This window comes from Myotis brandtii, unplaced genomic scaffold (genome assembly GCF_000412655.1).
Source record: "Myotis brandtii unplaced genomic scaffold, ASM41265v1 scaffold684, whole genome shotgun sequence".
Classification (NCBI taxonomy): domain Eukaryota; kingdom Metazoa; phylum Chordata; class Mammalia; order Chiroptera; family Vespertilionidae; genus Myotis; species Myotis brandtii.
The window spans coordinates 354,292-373,259 of record NW_005370673.1 but is presented as its reverse complement, the minus strand read 5'-3'; the positions used below and the strand labels follow the sequence as shown (position 1 = coordinate 373,259).

The following is an 18,968-nucleotide window of genomic DNA, read 5'->3' as shown; positions in this document are numbered from 1 at the left end:
AAGTCCTGCTCTTTGGGGTGGTATCCTACACAGCTGATCCTACAATTAGAGGTTATTGGTCTGTGGTCACAGCCAGTCTTTGCAGCTGATCAGCCTGGGGATAAATCCCTCCCATTGACATGCCAACAGCAATCAAGGCTCAACTATAAGAGGATGGTGGCACAGCCCCACAGCAGGGGCAAGGTACACCTCAAGGGCCCAGCCTGGGTGATAGGGGAAGCTGTGTTGCTGGATCCTACAGAACCCCTACTACATGAGGCCACTGTACCAAGCTTGAGAGACATAGCAGCTCTATTTAACACATAGAAACAAACACAGGGAGATAGCCAAAAAAAAGGAGACAAACATGTCCCAATGGAAAGAGCATAACAAAACTTCAGAAAAAGAAGTAGACAAAGGAGTGACAAGCAATCTATATATAAGGATGCTCAGTGAACTTAGTAAGAACCTCATCAACATAAAAGAGGACCAGTCAGAAGATGACACCAACTGAAATGAAGAATAAGTAACGGGATCAACAAGAAAGTCGATGAAGCCCAGAATCAAATCAGTGATTTGGAATAGAAGGAAGCAAAAAACTCCCAATCAGAACAGCAAAAAGAAAAAAATATAAAATTATTAAGATAGTGTAAGGAGAGTTGGACAACTTCAAGTGTATCAATGTTTGCTTCGTGGGGGTGCCGGAAGAAGAGAGAGCAAGAAATTGAAAACCTATTTTTTTTAAAAAATGACAGGAAACTTCCCTAATCTGGTGAAGGAAATACACATACAAGTGCAGGAAGTGCAGTCTCAGACAAGATGAATACAAGAGGCCCACACCAAGACTCATCATAATTAAAACACAAAAGGTCAAAGACAGAATCTGAAAAGCAGCAAGAGAAAAGCAGTCAGTTAACTACAAGGGAGCTCTCACAGGACTGTCATCTGATTTCTCTGCAGAAACTTTGCAGGCCAGAGGAAAGTGATGAATAGCAAGAACCTACAACCAAGATTACTCTACCCAGCAAAGCTATCATTTACAATTAAAGAACAGATAAAAGAGCTTCATAGACAAGAAAAAGCTGAAGGAGTTCATCACAACCAAACCAGTATTACATGATAGGTTAAAGGGTCTTTAAGAAAAGGAAGGAAGTAAAAGAAAAAACTATGAACAATAAAATGGCAATAAATCCATATCAACAATTGAATCTAAAAAACCCAACAGGCAGAGCAGAAACAGTCTTATAAACACAGAGAACATTTTGTTGGTTGCCAGATGGGAGAGGGTCCTCCCATGGACCAAGAGGTCCCGGGTTCGATTCCTAGTCAGGGCACAGCCCGAATTGCAAGCTTGATCCTGTGTTGGGCGTGCAGGAGGCAGCTGATCGATATGTCTCTCTCATTGATGTTTCTATCTCTCCCTCTCCCTTCCTCTCTGAAAGCAATAAAAAAATATTTTTTAAAAAATGTACAAATTGTTCATTACAGAATAGTCCTGGGCATGTAAAGTACATCATAGGGAATATGTAGTCCATAATACCTGAATAACTATGGTGTCAGATGGGTGGGAGATTTGTCAGGACTTAGTTATGTAATGTCTCATCACTGAGGTGTGCACCTGATATTAATATAATAATTTACATTAACTGTACATGACTATTTGTCATTTCCTGTAGTAATACTGTACCTTATGTATCTGCCCTGAATGCCCGGCAGATTAATGTTATAGAAGATCAGATCTCTGAACTGCAGCCTCTAAACCCCATTTGGTAGAGATCCTCTGAGAGCCCTCCCTTGTGGCAATTTGCCAGGTGAGACACTATGTGGCCTCTGCAGAGTCATACTTCTGCATAACCGTGACCTGTCTTTCTGGCTCCATTCGGGAATGCTGTTCTTAGCTAGTCAAGTTGGATGTGTCTCTACTAAATATTTCAAATTGCCGGGCTTCCGGGCTTCCTTTATGGGCAGGTACCCACATGTTTCATCACTAGGGAACCCCTCAGAACACAAGGCCAGGTGGGAACATACTGGCTTTCCATCTTGTTTTGGATTCAAACAGAGTATGGTTTCTCCATCTAACCCTAAGACAATCCTTTTTAGATTTGGGCAACATAGCACAATAAAGACTTTGGACTGTGGAGCCAGGCTGTTTGGTGTTGAACGGGAGCATTGCTACAGCTTCCTCGTCTGTTCAGTGGAGATAGTTGCTGGTTTTTGCAAGGGGAACACCTGGTTAAACTGTGCCAGTCAGTCTTCTTCACAGTGGTGAAACTTAAACGAGCTAAGTAGTAAAATGTCAGAGCACTGTGTGATCCAGCGTTACATAAAAGTTTGCTCTAATTCACACTGCTCAAAATGTATTCCTGAAGCATTGTGGGTAATCTAGGTGAGTGATGCTCAGTGTTGTGATCTCTCAGTTGCCCCTCGACAGGGTGCAAATCCATATGCATACCAAGTGTCATGCAGGACTAAATAGGTCATGCCTTACACCTGTATGTGCTTCTGTTTTGGTGATAACATGTATGTGCATACAAGTTGGTGTTATAAGTCAAGTTTAATTAGTTTTAATATACTTACTAGAGGCCTGTTGCAGGAAGATTCCTGCAAGAATAGGGCTTCGCTCCCGTCTCTGCCGCTCCTACCCTGCCCTTCTCTGTCCCTTCTCTCCCGCCTGTCTCCACTACCTAGGCTCCGTTGCTTGGCTGCCTTCTACAGTGTCTTCAGTCTTCGCTCCCAGCCAGCATTTGCAAATTAGCCGCCATCTTTGTTGGTGGTTAATTTGCATATCGCTCTGATTAGCCCATGGTGGGTGTTGGAAAGGTACGGTCAGTTTGCATCTTTGTCTGTTATTAGATTGGATATGTCATCTCACTTAGTGGATAGATACTCTCATATGTGTAGGGGTCTGTGAAATAATGTCTGGTTAGACTAGGCTAGATGTTAATCCTCCGCAACTATAATGCTCTGTTAATCTCTGTGCGGTCTTTGAGTTAACTTTAGTTGAGAGGATAATTGCAGTTGATTAGAGGTATGTATCAGAATACAGAAAATTATTCCTGTAAACCTCCCTCATACTGGGCTCTGACTGGTGACTCATGAAGCAACTTTGTGACCTTGGGGTAGTCATTGCTGATTGAAAACTGCACTATCTCCTCATACACTTGAACTGTTTTATTCTTCTCTCCTTTCGCCCCAGGATGACTATCGGGTCTGTATGGACTTCAACATCATTCAGAAAGATTCTGTCCCTGTGTGCCCTGTGGATGCTTCAGGCTGTTTCACAGCGGAAGTGACAGATTTCATGGGACAGTATGTGAAGGTCTGTGACTATAAGGCATACAAAGGTCTCGGTTTCATTGGACTGTTTTTATTCATCAGTTTTTATCAAAAAGCTTCCACATCTTGGATTGTTTTTTTTGTTTTTTTAGGAAGCTGCTTCTGTTTTGTTTTGCTTCCGCACATAAAAGCAGTACAGGTAGACAGATATTATCAGCTGCATTCGAGCGTCTAGTATCTTCAGAGGAAGCAGGCTGTAGTTTAAAGGAGTTGGGAAAAATGGGCTCTGTCTGGTGACTCATGAAGCAACGTTGTGACCTTGGAGTAGTCATTGCTGATTGAAAACTGAACTACCTTAATGATATGGCATGTATTTTAAAAGTCCATGCAGTTACATGGTGGCTAAAATATAGATGCATTATTTATATAATACATTTGTTATTTGTGCCTTTTACTCATAGTAAAGGTATCCAAATACCAGATTTTAGTAATAAATACTCAATTATATTATGCTACTAAATACTGGAGGATATTTCAGTAGCTACATTTTAATTTTTTAACAGGATGCTGACAAAAATATCATCAGGATGCTGAAGGAACAAGGCCGACTTCTTGTTGCCAGCACCTTCACTCATAGCTACCCTTTCTGCTGGAGGTGAGGAGGGGACTGTTTTAGCCAGAGCTTTCGATTTGTGCGTACACTTATGTTTGTGCCACTCCATCAGTTTGTGGTTTCTATCTCATTTGTATTCTTTAGAGCTTGTGTTTGGATACTGCCTTCTTGCTCCAAGGAGAATGTTATGAATGCATACAGTTATTTCTTTTCTCAGGAGTTGTGTTAGGAATACGGACACAGAGAAGAAAGAAAAAACCTATTTCTTCCCTACTTTGTTTCTTGTTTTTTTTTTAAATACATTTTTATGTATTTTAGAGAGGAAGGAAGAGAGAGAGAGAGAGAGAGAGAGAGAGAGAGAGAGAGCGAGAGAGACATTGTTGATGAGAGAGAATCATTGATCGGCTGCCTCCTGCTCGCCACACACTGGGGATCGAGCATGTGCCCTGACTGGGAATCGAACTGTGACCTGGTTCATAGGTCGACACTCAACCACTGAGCCATGCTGACCGGGTCCTACTTATTTCTTTATCTTGTGATCTTCTTTACAACTTATATAAAACACTTCACTGTGACATTTTTCAGTATTGTGGATGTTTTTCCCCATGCCAAGCAGTTCAATTCTCTGTGACACCAGCTGGGTGTCCTACAATTTAATTCAATTCGACACCATCTACCTACAGCAGCGGTTCTCAACCTGTGGGTCACGACCCCTTTGGGGGTCGAACGACCCTTTCACAGGGGTCGCCTAAGACCATCGGAAAACACATATATAATTACATATTGTTTTTTGTGATTAATCACTATGCTTTAATTATGTTCAATTTGTAACAATGAAAATATATCCTGCATATCAGATATTTACATTACGATTCATAACAGTAGCAAAATTACAGTTATGAAGTAGCAACGAAAATAATTTTATGGTTGGAGGTCACCACAACATGAGGAACCGTATTAAAGGGTCACGGCATTAGGAAGGTTGAGAACCACTGTCCTAGAGGCATCATCAGGTCCCAAAGATTAATCCCTGATATACGGACTGGCTTTAGTTCAGAGGTTCCATCTGATCCCTCCATGGATGGGTTCAATTAATTTGCTAGTCAGGCTCAGAATTCCAGGAAACACATTTATTGAAGGATGCAGGTAAACAGCCTAATGGAGAGGTCTGGGAGGGTCCTGTGAGCATTATCATGTGTCCCGTGGAGTTGGGGAGTGTCACCCTCCCATGGATGCATTTATCAACCTGGAAACCATTCAGCCCCCGTACTTTTAAGATTTTAGGCTTCACCACAAAGTCATGATCAACCATTAGCTCTATTGTCAGCCCTTCTCCCTTCTCAGGAGGATGGAGACAGGACTGGAATTCCAAGCTATCATGGCTTCATCTTTCCAGTGACCAGCACCCATCCAAGGGCCCACACAGAAGCACATTAGAAGAAAAGACACTCTTGTCACCCAGAAAATTAGGATTTCAGGAGCTCAAAAGTAATGTAGACATTACTTTTGCAGAAGGCCAAGTAGGTGGTGGTGACATAAGTGAGACACTAAAGGTGGTTGTCCTGGGTGCCTGCACACCTTCTGACCAGCCGCACCTCCATTTCTGCTTTTCTAGATCAGATACCCCCCTCATTTACAAAGCGGTGCCCAGCTGGTTTGTGCGGGTTGAGCACATGGTGGACCAGCTGATGAGGAACAATGACCTGTGTTACTGGTGAGCAGTAAGATGTGTGTCTTCAGAATGTTCTTTGTCATGCAGTTAGTAAGTATTGGTTTACACTCCCCCAGATCAATAATTTTAGTAGCCATCATTTATTGTATATTGTAGTAACATCTATTTTTATTTCTTTTTAGGAACACAAAACAATTTAAATAAGATATAACAAAGTACCATTTTTTTTATTATAAGGCATATAGAGTATTTTTACTTTTTTTTAAAGGCCAAATGGAAATGAGAAACTGCTGTTTATTCATTTTACAGAATGGGATGACTGAAAAACATCTGGCTGTACTCTCATTGTTCATTAGCCGTAAATAATAGTCATTTTCAGGGTAAACATTTGTTTTTGGATATATATCCACAAAAGCCATTTATGATGACAGTTGGCCCTTAAAAAACACTGGAGTTGGCGGCACGAATCTCTGCCTCGTCAAAAATCCGTGTGTAACAGTCGGCTCTCCACATCTGTGATTTCCCAGCCTTGGCGTTGACCATAAACAACCCGGGTTTGAACTGCGTGGGTCACGTGAGAAAATTGGCATATAATTGGACTCCTGCTGTTCAAACACATGTTCAAGGATCAGCTGTACTACTTTTGATAGTTTTTGAGTTCCCACACTGTGATGGTCTTGTTCAGGCTGGCTGCACTGAGGGGACAAAAGCTCTTAGCTAATACCTAGTCATAAAAAAAGTGTTACTCAACTGTTACAAAAATGAAGTAAGACTGGATTTATGTATAGCAAAAGTATGTTTTTCACTGAGAGTTTGGAGGGTAATCACTATTTTTTCACTCCCCATAAGAACTTAAAGACTGCATTTGATTTTGGAAGAATGGGGAGCATCTCAGGGCAGTAAAAGAAAGTGGCTATAGCTTTTGTGTTTTTTTTCCAGCGAAGTGACTCTGATTTCTCAAGTAAAAGCTGTTCTTTCATTTTTATACCTCGAACGCTCCTTAGTTCTCCTAATGTGTGATGTGCTAGGTATGGAATATTCGTAGTCTGGGTGTCCTGTGGGAGGTGCCAGCCTATAAACTGCCATCTATGATACAGGACTAGGGGACCCTATTGGTCTTAAACTTGTTAAGTTTTTCTGCAAAGCTGAACCTCAAAGGATAGGTGCCATTTATCAATCTGAGACAATAAAAATTTGGGGGAGGAGTTGTTGATGGGAGTTCTGCCAGGTGAAGGTTATCACAGAGGAGGGATAGTACTAGCGAAGGCATTGAGGTGAGAAGCGCATTTAAGGAACTTGCCTCATTTCTGGAGCCTAATGTACAATGTGCAGGTGAGCCTGGGAAGGCATCTACCAGCCAGCTACCAATACCCTACCTGTCCGGACTCTTATTTTCTAGGTGATTGGTTCCCACGCCAGTGAGTTACAATTAAATAAAGCGCTGTTGTGTGGGTGACCCAGAAACTAAATAGGAGCGGGGCCAGGCTAGCTAGCACGTGGTGACTGTTCAGAGGACTATGGCCATCCCCCAGGGGAGGCCAGGGGAGGGAAGCCTGGGTGCGGTGATGTTTTCTACTAAAGAGCCATCTTCACTGGGATGAATTCACAGCAGGTGCTGCCACTGTGGGCCATCTGGTGCTGCCCATGCAGAAAACCACCTCTCAGTAGTGAGCTCAGCGTTTCCAGGGTGTCTGGTCCACAAAGCCTATGCAGGTGCCCTTCACAGATTTACTCAGTAATGTTCTCAGGTGATTTGGTGTCTGACCTGCTCATCCAGGGTCCCGGAGTTTGTGAGAGAAAAGCGGTTTGGAAATTGGCTGAAAGATGCACGAGACTGGGCCATTTCCAGAAACAGATACTGGGGCACCCCCATCCCACTGTGGGTCAGCGAGGACTTCGAGGAGGTGAGGCTGTGGCGCTTTCATGTGTTGATTTTTATTGAGGCCCTTTGTTCATTCGTTCCATCTGAATATGAGGTAGAAGAATATGGCTTCTTTCTTTTTTTTTTTTGCCCCTTATTTCATCTTTTTCTCATTCCTTCCTATAATAATAACATAAGTAAGAATGTTTTTAGAGCTTTAACTTTATTTTGACTCTAATGCAATTTTTAACAATTTCCCTTTGTGTAAAAGTGAATGTAATTTCCATTTTTCTCAGGGAAGCCACACATTAAGTTGTTTGTGTTGCTCATATCTCTGTTTCTTCTTGTGAGTTATTTATGAACAGAACAGATACTCTGCACTAAGTCATAGCATGTTAAGCCCAACTTATAGTGACGGAAAAGGAAGATTGAAAAAAATTTACCCAAGCATTGCAGACCTTTAACCTACAAAACCAAGTGATTGTATATGAGTTTAGGTCTATGTAAATGTTATATGTAGGACTTTAGATGTATTCCCTTGATGGGGCTTTCTGTCCATCACTGAAAGCTGAGAGCATTAGAGCCATCATGAGCCACAGCAGCCCAGGGACCTCAGTAAATTTCCAGTGTGGCTGAATCAAGGCTTTTCAGGACCAGTTAGGGAGGACGAGGAAAGAGACCAGGGTGCCTCCAGGTAGCGGAGAAGCCCCAGCAGCCCTGTCAGATGGCTTCCTTTGGGAGCGCCTCAGTGGGCCCATCTCAGCCTCCTTACCCGGACATAATTCTAACATCTTGCAGTAGGACTATTTTGACTCGGCACAATAATTTAGTTCTAGCTTTCACTTCAGAAGATTCCAGCTTAAAGAATCAAATTCAAGTGCCAGGAAGAAAATAAGATGCCTTAGCTTAGAGTAATAGTCTAGGCCAGGGGTGGGCAACCCCTGGTACACGTGCCAAACATGGCATGCCAGTAACTTTTGCTGGCACATGAAACCCTCTCTTATAATCTTTCATTTACAGTTTTTTTCTTAATACCGACTTCTTCATTTTTCAGATAAATTCAGTGTAGGTGCATCTTAGATAAATAAATAATTTTACATAACATGTATACATTAAAAAATAAATGTATTTTTCATCATCATATACTGTGTTTTTGTCGCTTGAATGAATTTTATTATTTCTTCAAGATTCTTCACATACGTACACCTTAAGAGATATCAAGTAGGCGTAACATGTTCTCAAAAAATTAGGGTTGGCACACAGAAAAATTTTGAGTCAGAGATTTTGCTAGTTTTGGCACGCACTCACAAAAAGGTTGCCCACCCCTGGTCTAGGCATTTCACTTCTGCTGGTCATTTTTGCAGATTTGGACACAGTAAACCCTCAAAAAATGCTTGTTGAGATGATGGCTGTGAATGTTGAAAATCTGCATGTAGAGCCTCCTCTGATATGGGGTCGGTAGCAAGGAAGGGAAGTCTGCTCACTTCTTCAGACAGTGACCTGTCTTTCCTGAGGGTTAGCCATTTTGGTGGTAACTGTCCTGAAGATCAGAGGTCTCTAAAACTAAATAGGAATGTTACAGAAATAAACTCTGATCTTTGCCTCTGCAGCACTCCTGCTTTTTAACTTTGTTTTGACAGATAGTATGCATTGGGTCAATGGCAGAACTTGAAGAACTGTCAGGAACAAAGATCTCAGATCTCCACAGAGAGAGGTCAGTTTCTAAGTGTGTGATTCATGTCAGTTCTGTCATTCAGAGCTTGAGCCAAATATCAACAGTACAATGAGTGAAATTTCTTTTGAGAGCCAAAATTTTTAAACTTAAACTATATAGGTAGGTACATTGTTATTAACTTAATTAGGGTACTCCTAAGCTGGCCTTTGCTAAAAATGTCCTCAATCTGATTAAGGTACGTTCGCTGAGGTCGACCCCTTCCAACTCTCCCATCCACACTCGTCTTGTATACTTGTTTCGTCTATCTCCTTTCCGAAAACGGACTTCTGCGCATGGGCCACGAAGTTTCAATCGCACTGTACATGTGCGCCCACACGTGAGATTTTGTGGAAGAGCCACACTCAAGGGGCCAAAGAGCCGCATGTGGCTCTCGAGCTGCGGTTTGCCGACCATTGGTTTAGCCTATTAACACATTGCAGACCAGTAGTTTCACTGCTAGCTTCACCCAGTGGCCAGATAAGTTTCTATTGAACGAGTACAAAAAACGTTTTACATAAATGTTAAAGGCACGCTTTAAAATTAAATACCCATTGCATTTTGAAGTTATTTATTATTCTTACAAGCTAATCTCTTTTTAAAGTATGGTACTTTGTAAAGCACTGTAATATGAAGCAAGAATTCTCGTGATCTGTCCGCAGTGTGTTAAGATGTGGTCTCTGTAGCAGATCCTAGAGCTGCATATAGAAATCAAACTCTAGTGTGCTGAATTACATTGTTGATAACGTGTGTCATAATGAGGAGGGGTGGCTTCTGTCCTTGCGTTAGATGGCAGGGGCCTCTGGTATACAGCCTTCTAGGTCGAGCACTCCTGATGCTCTCTGAAAGCCTGTGATAATTGCCAGTATTTCTGTTCGTATGAAGAGCTTTCAGGAGATTGTGTTTCCTACTGGCAATTAAACTGCAAGTTCTGTTGTGCTTAAAATTAATAGAAATGGCACGTTTTTGTTTATTAGCATTGACCATCTGACCATTCCTTCACGCTGTGGGAAGGGATTGCTGCGTCGCGTGTCTGAAGTGTTTGACTGTTGGTTTGAGAGTGGCAGCATGCCCTATGCTCAAGTTCATTATCCATTTGAAAATAAGAAGGAGTTTGAAGATGCATTTCCTGCAGACTTCATTGCTGAAGGCATTGATCAAACCAGAGGATGGTATGTTTTTTTGTTCTTTTAAGTGTTTTGTTGATTTCATTTTATTTAGCAGCTACTTTACTGAGCACCTGGTCTTTATCAGCTATGTGCAGGGAAGACTGTGTTAGGGAGAGAGGCTCTCCTGCCCGCTGCTCTTCATACCAAGCAACCCGTTAGTGTCTTGAATATGCGTCTCTCCCATGGTAGGCTGTAGTTTTAGAGTTTCAGTTATTTCACTGACATCTTGGAGTATAGAGATTTGTTTCACTGGAAATGTGATAAAAAACACTTAATGTGTGATGATCATAGCTTGTGTATTTCAAATCATTTACTCAAATGTGTAATGAGTATTTACTAGTACATACAGGATAAAGAGTGAGGTACTACAAATGCAAAAAGGGATGCTTGGAAATGTGCTTAGATGTTAGACTAGCTTTACAAAATTAACATTCAAAAAAATCTAGATTTTAAAAGATCATGGGGAGAGGATTTGAGTATTGGTTTTATCTGGTGCCTTATTTAAAACCATACCTTTGCCCTCTTAATTATAAAAAAGTTACCTTCTTTTTGTGGATGATCTTGGTTGGCCCAGGTTCTAATTATATTTTCATTAATAATGGTTTTACAGTTGTTTAAGGAATTTTGGTGGTGTTTTCTGCTTTTACAAATTGCAGGAGTCATCACAAACTGATTAAATTCCAGCCTAATGTTTTGGGATGTGCTATTTTCAGCTTCCAATCCATTTATCTGTAGGAACAGTACCAGGCACAAACTCCTCTTCCCAGGGAGTTTCTCAGAGGAGTGGTGACATCTGGCAACTGTTAGCAGTCCTTAGTGAATGGGATGTCTTGTCAGGTGTTCATGTTAGCCATGGGGTCTGGTCTCCACCCTCATCAGTTCATGTCCTGGGATGTTCTCAAAATCAGATTAGAGGTGACAAGAGCCTCACTATCAGGACAGCTTACAGGGATGTGATGCAGTTCTTTTAGGGAATAAGCTAGCAAGCAAAATAAACGACATATTTGATATCTGACCAACAGAATAAAAACTGCCTCTGCTCCTGTCATCTATCTTTTGACTTTTGAATGAGAGAGATGTTGTTTTTGGTGGGGAGAGAGGTTTGTTTATTTGTTTTTTGTCATACGACTCTCATATGGCCCTGTGTTAAAGGTGATATCTCTTGATTTTCAGTTTTGTCTTTTGGGGAGGTCCTGAGAAACCAGCCCTCTCTGACCTTCTCTGCCTTGTAGCTGTCCAACTGGCTTCCCGAGGAGAGTGATGGTGCTGTCCTCAACTGGGTCAACACCTGGCTCCAGGCCTTTATTCACTTTCAATAAAGCAATTCATTTTCTGATCAGGGGCTGCTCCGCAGTGGGTCCTGTGTGTAATTTTTTTCAGTGATCCTGACATGACTTAATAAGTCATCAGAATTAAGAACCTTTGCTTTATGTGGTTATCAAGAAGGATAACAGATCCAAAGTAGAAATTCAGTTCAACAAGTAAACACAGTTTTTCCCTATGCTGGGTTTCTTTTCCGGTTCTTGTTTTGTTTCTTAACTCTTTATTTTGACATTTTTTCCAGGTTTTACACTCTGCTGGTGCTGGCCACAGCTCTCTTTGGACAACCACCTTTCAGGAATGTGATTGTGAATGGGCTCGTCCTTGCAAGGCAGGTGCATTCTTGTGTAATGACAAGGTTCTCCGTTCCCCTAACCTTCCTTTGTGAATAGAGGAATTCAGGAATGCCCCCCTCTGTTCCTACTATTTCTTCTCTGCTTTTTACATGTTGCTGCTCTTTTCATCCCACTCCTTTCCTGTGCACTTGTCCATCTTTTGCGTTCCGTCTCCCACCCACTCCCCTCTGTCTTCGGAAGCAGGGCTGGGTTGAGAGCTCAGCCTAATGGAAGGGGAGGTCTTTTCTGGGATCTCCTAGTGATAAAATAATGTGTGTGTGTTTTTAGAATTTCATGAAGTTCTTTTGCTTATAGCTCATATTTAATCTGTACACTGGACCTTTAGTATAGATTTTTGTTGTCTTATTTTTAACATGAGGAAGTTACAGGTTATAGAGGTTTCTAGTATTGCATAGGAGTCTTATTCTTCTTTTCCCTGTACTTCCTCAAGTTATTAAAAGTAAAACATAAATAAAAATAAGAAACTACGAATATTTACGTAGGTGCCCAGCTTTATGTGCAATGAGGGCGTGGCAGTAGGCCCTGTTGTGAGCTATTACACATCTTCACACACTTAATCCCCATAGCTCTTTTGACATTTGAGGAATTAAGGTTCAGGAAAATTAAGTAACTTTCCCAAAGTCACACAATAAATAAGTGGTAAGTTCAAGTACCCAGGCAGTCTGGCTGTACAGGCTGTGCTTTCACATTTTCAGTTGAAATTTTTATTGAATTGTAGATTTGCATGCAGTTGTGAAAAATTACAGAGGCCCCTTTTGAGTTTTCCCAGTTTCCTTCCCTTTGAACATCCTTCCCTTTGAACACCTTTTCATAACTACAGCCACATCCTCCTGCCCTTTCAGCCTCCTCCCCAACCCCTGGCAACCACTGATCTGTTCTCCATCTCTGAAATGGTATCATTTCAAGTCTGTTATGTAAATAGAATCCTACCATGTATAACTTTTTGGGATTGGCTTTTCTTGCTCAGTGTTACTCACTGGAGGGTCCTGGGGGGCTTGTGTATCTGGTTCCTTCCTTTTCTTTTCTGAGCATGTGGGTGACCCAGAGTTTGACTCTTCACCTGCTCAAGTGAGTTGTTTCCAGTGTTTCTGACAATGAATAAAACTGTCAAGTTTGTTGTAAGGTTTGTGTCACTATAGATTTTCATTTCTGTAGGGTAAATGCCTCATCTGTATTTTTAACTGTTACACTATAATGTCTTCCTTCATCTCTCCTGAAGCTTCTCTGTTGATTCAACACAGTATTTAAAAAGAAGCTTACAGATACTGACAGACAGCTTTATTGTTGTACTTTAACATTGGCTGTATGCCCTTTGCATTTATGTGTTCCAGTTGAAAATAGCTGTAACCATATATAAAGATAAACTGTGACATTGACTTTTGTTTTTCAAGTGATGGCCAGAAAATGAGCAAACGAAAAAAGAATTATCCAGATCCACTTTCCATCATCCATAAATATGGTGCTGACGCCCTCAGGTAAAAGCCCATGCTTTGCCCTGTGTGTGTTTGTCGTCTTTTTTTTTTTTTTTTTACATTTAATCACTTTTATTTATTTATTTTTTGTTAATCCTCACCCACGCGGATATTTTTCCATTGATTTTGAGAGAGAATGGAAGAGAGAGGGAGAGACTGAGAGAAACATTGATGTGAGAGAAATCATTGATTAGTTGCCTCCTGCAGGAGCCCTGACCAGGATCGGGGCCAGGGAGGAGCCTGCAGCCAAGGTACATGCCCTTGACCGGATTTGAACCCGGGACCCTTTGGTCCGCAGACTGATGCTTTATCCACTGAGCCAAACCAGCTAGGGTGTGTTTGTCATTTTTAGGTAAGCATTTCTCATTCTGTTAGTCATGTTCCTTAGATGTGGTTTAGAATTTGCTTTTTAAAAAATGTATCTTTGCTACAAGGGGAGCTACATTTGTATGATGTTGACTCAAACCCCCCAAAGTGGTTTTTTAATAATGGTGACATTTTCAAATCCAGAGATCATTGAGTGTTCAAATTAAAAGCCCCCCAGCCCTCTGCCCTGGCAGAGCACACACAGCTGCTCCTGGGGAGTCTTTGGTGCCTGCATTGTTCTGGGAGGAGGGCCTGGCCGACGCCTTTGGGTTCTGCTGCACCCACCACCGGTGGCCTGCACTGGGCTTACATCTCCTTTTATAATGTGCTTGGCCTCATGCATGTAACAGTAAGAGCTTTATCAGTTTTAAATAGATCACGAGAAGAGTATTCATAATTACCCCTTTTGTAGCAGAAATGCTAGTTTTGGTGTTGCCCTGTCAAAATGTCACATAATAATTGTTTACTGTCTACATTCCTTTTCGGTATAATTTTTCTCTTCCAGATTGTATCTGATTAACTCCCCTGTGGTGAGAGCAGAAAACCTCCGCTTTAAGGAGGAAGGTGTTCGCGATGTTCTGAAGGACGTGCTGCTCCCTTGGTACAATGCCTATCGCTTCTTCATCCAGAATGTCCTGAGGCTGCAGAAGGTATGGACTGCCGTGCTGTGGTTGAGCTCTGCCTTCCCAGCTGTGTCGAGCTGCGTTTGCACAGTCCCTGTGGTGTGGAGGGTCAGAGACACTTGGGAGGTCATTGGTAAAGTTATCCGGGGTCCTTGTTGCGCCAGTAGCATGGGACTGGGGCTCCTCGGCAAGCTCACCTGTGCAGACAGCAGCCTCACCTGTAGAAGAGTTGCATTGGACATTCATTTAGTCAGCCAGTTCCCCTCCCTTGTGGAACCAGTGGGGGTGGGGCATGGCAGAGCCAGTGAAGGGTCAGCTACTGTCTCAGAGTAAAGGCCCTCCATGGGTGCCTTTGGGCTGATACTCTGAGTGAGAGAAATTCTCATTGGGGTCTTAGGACTTAAAGTAATGATTGTGATGTATATGAAAGTGCCTTCCGAGCTGTCCTGCTGCCCATGACATTCTTGGAGAAGCTGCCTCTCCTGCTCCATGACGCAGGCTCCTGTCTTAGCTTTCAGGACTCCATTGGGGCTAGGGCCCGGTACCACTGATCTTTTTACCTCCAGCATCTTACAAGTAGAATTGCTTGCTAAATTACTGTTGACTAAACATGGGATGTTATGCCTTCCTGAGAAATTGGTTGGGAAGCTGAGCTTTGAACATCACACTCCAGCAGTCCGGTCACTTGCTGCTTCTGCCTCTGGCTTGTCTAGGTCTGCTAATAAAGCTTCCCAGGGGGCATTTTCCCCTGTGTTTGAGAAAGGCAGTCGTTTTCCCCAGGTCCCTAGTGCTCCTGGCTTTTTGTTCCAACCACCTCGTTGGGCCCACAGTTCTTAGGCAGGGCCACTTTGCAGCCTCTGCTGGTCTGGCGCCTGGTCTGGGCATGGCGGCAAGACACGGGCTCTACAATCAATGCTCATTTTCAATTTGTAGACAGTCATCCAGTGCTTGCAAATTTTACTGTCGTTCCTCTCTCAGATTTAAAGTAACTATACCCTATAGTTATTGACAATATTTTGGAATGTTTCTCAATTCATAATCATTCTTTGGTGCAGAAGAATAATTTTTTTCCTAACTTCTCCTTCTTTCAAAAATGTAATTCACTAATTGAAGACTTAATATCCCAGGTTTAGAGCTTATCCCGAAAATATTACTGAAAATTAGAAATTTAGATTGCCAATGGGCCTGGATTGGGGGAGGCGGGGCGTGGTATTGGCTATTTCAGTTTAAGTGCTTTAAACAGCTCATTTCTTTACATTAATTTCCCCAAGCAAACAGAATATTTCAATAATTGTCAATTCCTAGGAGGAAGAAATGGAATTCCTCTACAATGAGAACACGGTTAAAGAAAGTGCCAACATTACAGACCAGTGGATCCTGTCCTTCATGCAGTCGCTCATTGCCTTCTTTGAGACCGAAATGGCAGGTGTGTCTCTCTTTGGCCCTCCTCCCAGGACTAAGGACTCTTAATATTTATGATTGCCCTTTACATATTTAACTTTTTATTGATAAACAATGGTGATTTTATAGAAATTTTAAGAGATAAAGAACAGTAGGTAAATAGTTATTTCTTTCAACACTCAAATATAATTTTGTCAAGACTAGTTGTAGAAGGTGCTGTTCCAAGGCCTGGGGGATCATCTCTGAGGATGCCCAGTGGCTTCATCCCTTCATAGGCTCAGTGCTGGGTGACTCTGTGCCTGTTCCCTCATCTGGGAACCTCAGTTTCTTTCTGTGAAAAACACCTGGTTAGAGTTATTCTAAGGCTCTAATAGAGTTCGTGTACTTCAAGTATCTGGTAGGTAGTAGGTACTCACTAAGTAGTACATGTTAGTAGGTCTTTTATTTTTTTACTAGTGCTCCGGTGCACAGATTCGTGCACATTGAAAGGAAATTAATTAGAAGATGGCCAGCGGGGCAGGACTGGGCTAGACGGGCTGGACACACCCTGGAGCCAACCTCCAGTGGTCCCTCCCTGGCCGACTGCACCTGGGGTGGCACCGCGGCTCAGAGGGAGTCTGCGGAATGAGCGGGGTCCCTCTGGCAGGTAGGGTCCCTCAGCCTGGCCTGCAAGGATTGGGCCAAAACCAGCTCTCCGACATCTCCTGAGGGGTCCCAGATTGCAAGAGGGTGGTTCTCAGGTGATGTACCCTGGAATCAGGCTACCTCTTTTCTGGTTCCAGGGTGCGTTACCTGAGAACCCCACTGCCAAGTCACGGCGGCTCGGCAGCTCCTGCGTTGAATGTCTGCCTGCTGGTCAGTGCATATCTTAGCTACCGGTCGTAGCGTCTGCCCCCTGGTGGTCATTGCACATCATAGCTACCGGTAGGATGGTTGCTCAGCCTTTTATGTATATAGATTTTTTAAATTTCTATTTTCAAGTCTACTTTATTAAATAAGTGTCCTGTTCAGTCTAGAAAAATTAGGAAATATAGCAAAGCAATAATGAAGTAGACATTTTCCTATATTTGTTATCTACAGCAATGAATTTGGTTTTATACAGAGGTTGGAAAGTAGGTTATGATGGAACAACCAGAAGTCAGGGTGGAAAATTCTAGAAAGCATTAACTCAGATACCTGAGATGGGTGGGTCTGATAAAGTAGGCGGGCTTTCCAGTGCTGCACACCTTAGCGAGGTTGACCTGCCTCCCTCAGCACCTGTGGGTGCCAGGGGCTGCCGTGCAGGTGCAGTGCTCATGGTTTCGAGGAGCAAAGCCACCCTTTGGTGCAGGCAGGGGCCTGCTGTCCTCAGCTGGTGCATGGCTCCTACTAGAGTAGGTGCCTTTGATCCTGGCGCAAAGGACAGTGAGCCCAGGAATTTCCACATGCTCACCAGTCATCCTGACGGACTATGTCCACCCCTTAAACATAAGGATCATTATGATTGCCAAGCTGTTGGACAGAAGTGACGATGGAAATGAGTGTGGGAAGCAGACTCCTGAGTGGGAGTTCACCGGGCTCCCAGGACAAGGGCTCACAGCCACACTCACTCCCTCCTCCTGAGTGATGTGAGTGGGAGGGAAACCGTGCTGGGGCTTATTGCTTGGGGCTCCTGCATCTTTAGGCAACTGCCCTCCTGAAGAGTGTGCCCAGTCTGACTGGGTGTTAGAGGTTAGGCAGCTTGTGCACATCAGCTTAGTGGTAAGAAAGAGCCAGATGTGAGAGGCCAGGTGTGCTCCACGCAGGCTGTGTGATGCAGCTTGTGCCCTCAGCTCCCTCGTCAACAGAGTCTGAAGTAGCATCCTTGAAGCGTGATGCTTTTATAGTGATCTCAGCGATAGTTGCTACTGCTTCTGTGTGCTCGTTACCCATAGGCTTCATCTCACTAAGCTGAAACCTGAATATAGGAAGTAGGTTATGATGGCTTCCTGGAAGATGAAAAGTGTAATGAACACTAAGAATAACTTAGGCCTCTGTCTTTTCTTTTCTTTTTTAATATTTTTTATTGATTTTAGAGAGGAAGGGAAAGGGAAAGAAAGAGACATCAATGATGAGAGAGAATCATTGATTGGTTGCCTCCTGCAAGCCCCCTACTGGGGATTGAGCCCGCAACCCGAGCATGTGCCCCCGACCACAATCGAACTCAGGATCCTTCAGGCCAGAGGCCGACACAGCAAGCATGTCAAACTCAAAGGCTACCATGGGCCAAGTGTATGTGGGCCACAAAAAAACCTTCCATTTTCATAGAAACGTTGATTTATTTCCATAGAGACATGCTGAGTACAAAGGGCTAAAATAAATTAGTCATTGTTATCACAAAATAACTGAACATTTAATAATAATATTTTTCTTGAACATTAATGTACCAGACACTGAATAACTGCACAAATTACTAAGCATAACGCAACTAAACCTATTTTTCTTGTTCTCTGAAAGCTAAATATTTCCTGTTGCGCACACCAAACAAGTCAGTTCAAGACTAATGACGTGGCCATCGGCTGCTAAAATATTCACTGCCAGTATTGGTGGAGAGAAATGGTGTGCCTGCGCGTAAGGTGCTTAAGGGAAACGAATGCAACACGATTCTAGTAATCAGCCATTAGCGAACGTTGTAGTTTGTTATTAATAATTATGTATAATAGGATATTATAAAAATTAAGTTATGAAATTTTTATTAAAATGTTTCTTACATACGGTTAAATTGGTTGGGCCGCAAATATATTCTTTGTGGGTTGCATGCAGATCACGGGCTGAGAGTTTGACCTGCTTGCTTTACAGGGTAGGCCTCTGATCACAGACATCATCTGTCTGGGAATGTGCAAACAGCCAGGGACTGGACGGGGATGGGCCTGCAGCACCTCTTTCTGGTCTTTGTGAACCACCGCAGAGAGCAGCTCTGCCCTTGGCAATTTCTCACCATGTTGGCTTAGACCAGCAGCATTATTAACAGTCACTGAACATTAAAATAAATTGTGTTGTTTGAGCGACAGAGTTTCAGTGAAAGGGGACGTGAGTGGGAAAATCCCTAAAATAAGCCTGTGCCTCAAAAAAGATGGGCTAAGACACCCTTACTTTCCTGCTGGCCCTCGAGTTCCTCACAAGAGCCTTCC

The 18,968-nt window shown here is 42.7% G+C and overlaps 1 protein-coding gene across 1 annotated transcript in view; it reads left to right on the top strand.

Annotated features, from left to right (window-relative positions):
* IARS (isoleucyl-tRNA synthetase) overlaps positions 1-18,968 on the top strand; it is a 108,207-nt gene that overhangs the window by 48,687 nt on the left and 40,552 nt on the right. Inside the window, exons 11-20 of the mRNA XM_005881654.2 lie at positions 3,176-3,298; positions 3,819-3,910; positions 5,484-5,582; positions 7,318-7,444; positions 9,042-9,115; positions 10,090-10,284; positions 11,846-11,932; positions 13,349-13,432; positions 14,301-14,445; positions 15,724-15,844. Coding sequence (XP_005881716.1) covers positions 3,176-3,298; positions 3,819-3,910; positions 5,484-5,582; positions 7,318-7,444; positions 9,042-9,115; positions 10,090-10,284; positions 11,846-11,932; positions 13,349-13,432; positions 14,301-14,445; positions 15,724-15,844 — 1,147 coding nt within the window. The remainder of the gene's footprint in view (positions 1-3,175; positions 3,299-3,818; positions 3,911-5,483; positions 5,583-7,317; positions 7,445-9,041; positions 9,116-10,089; positions 10,285-11,845; positions 11,933-13,348; positions 13,433-14,300; positions 14,446-15,723; positions 15,845-18,968) is intronic.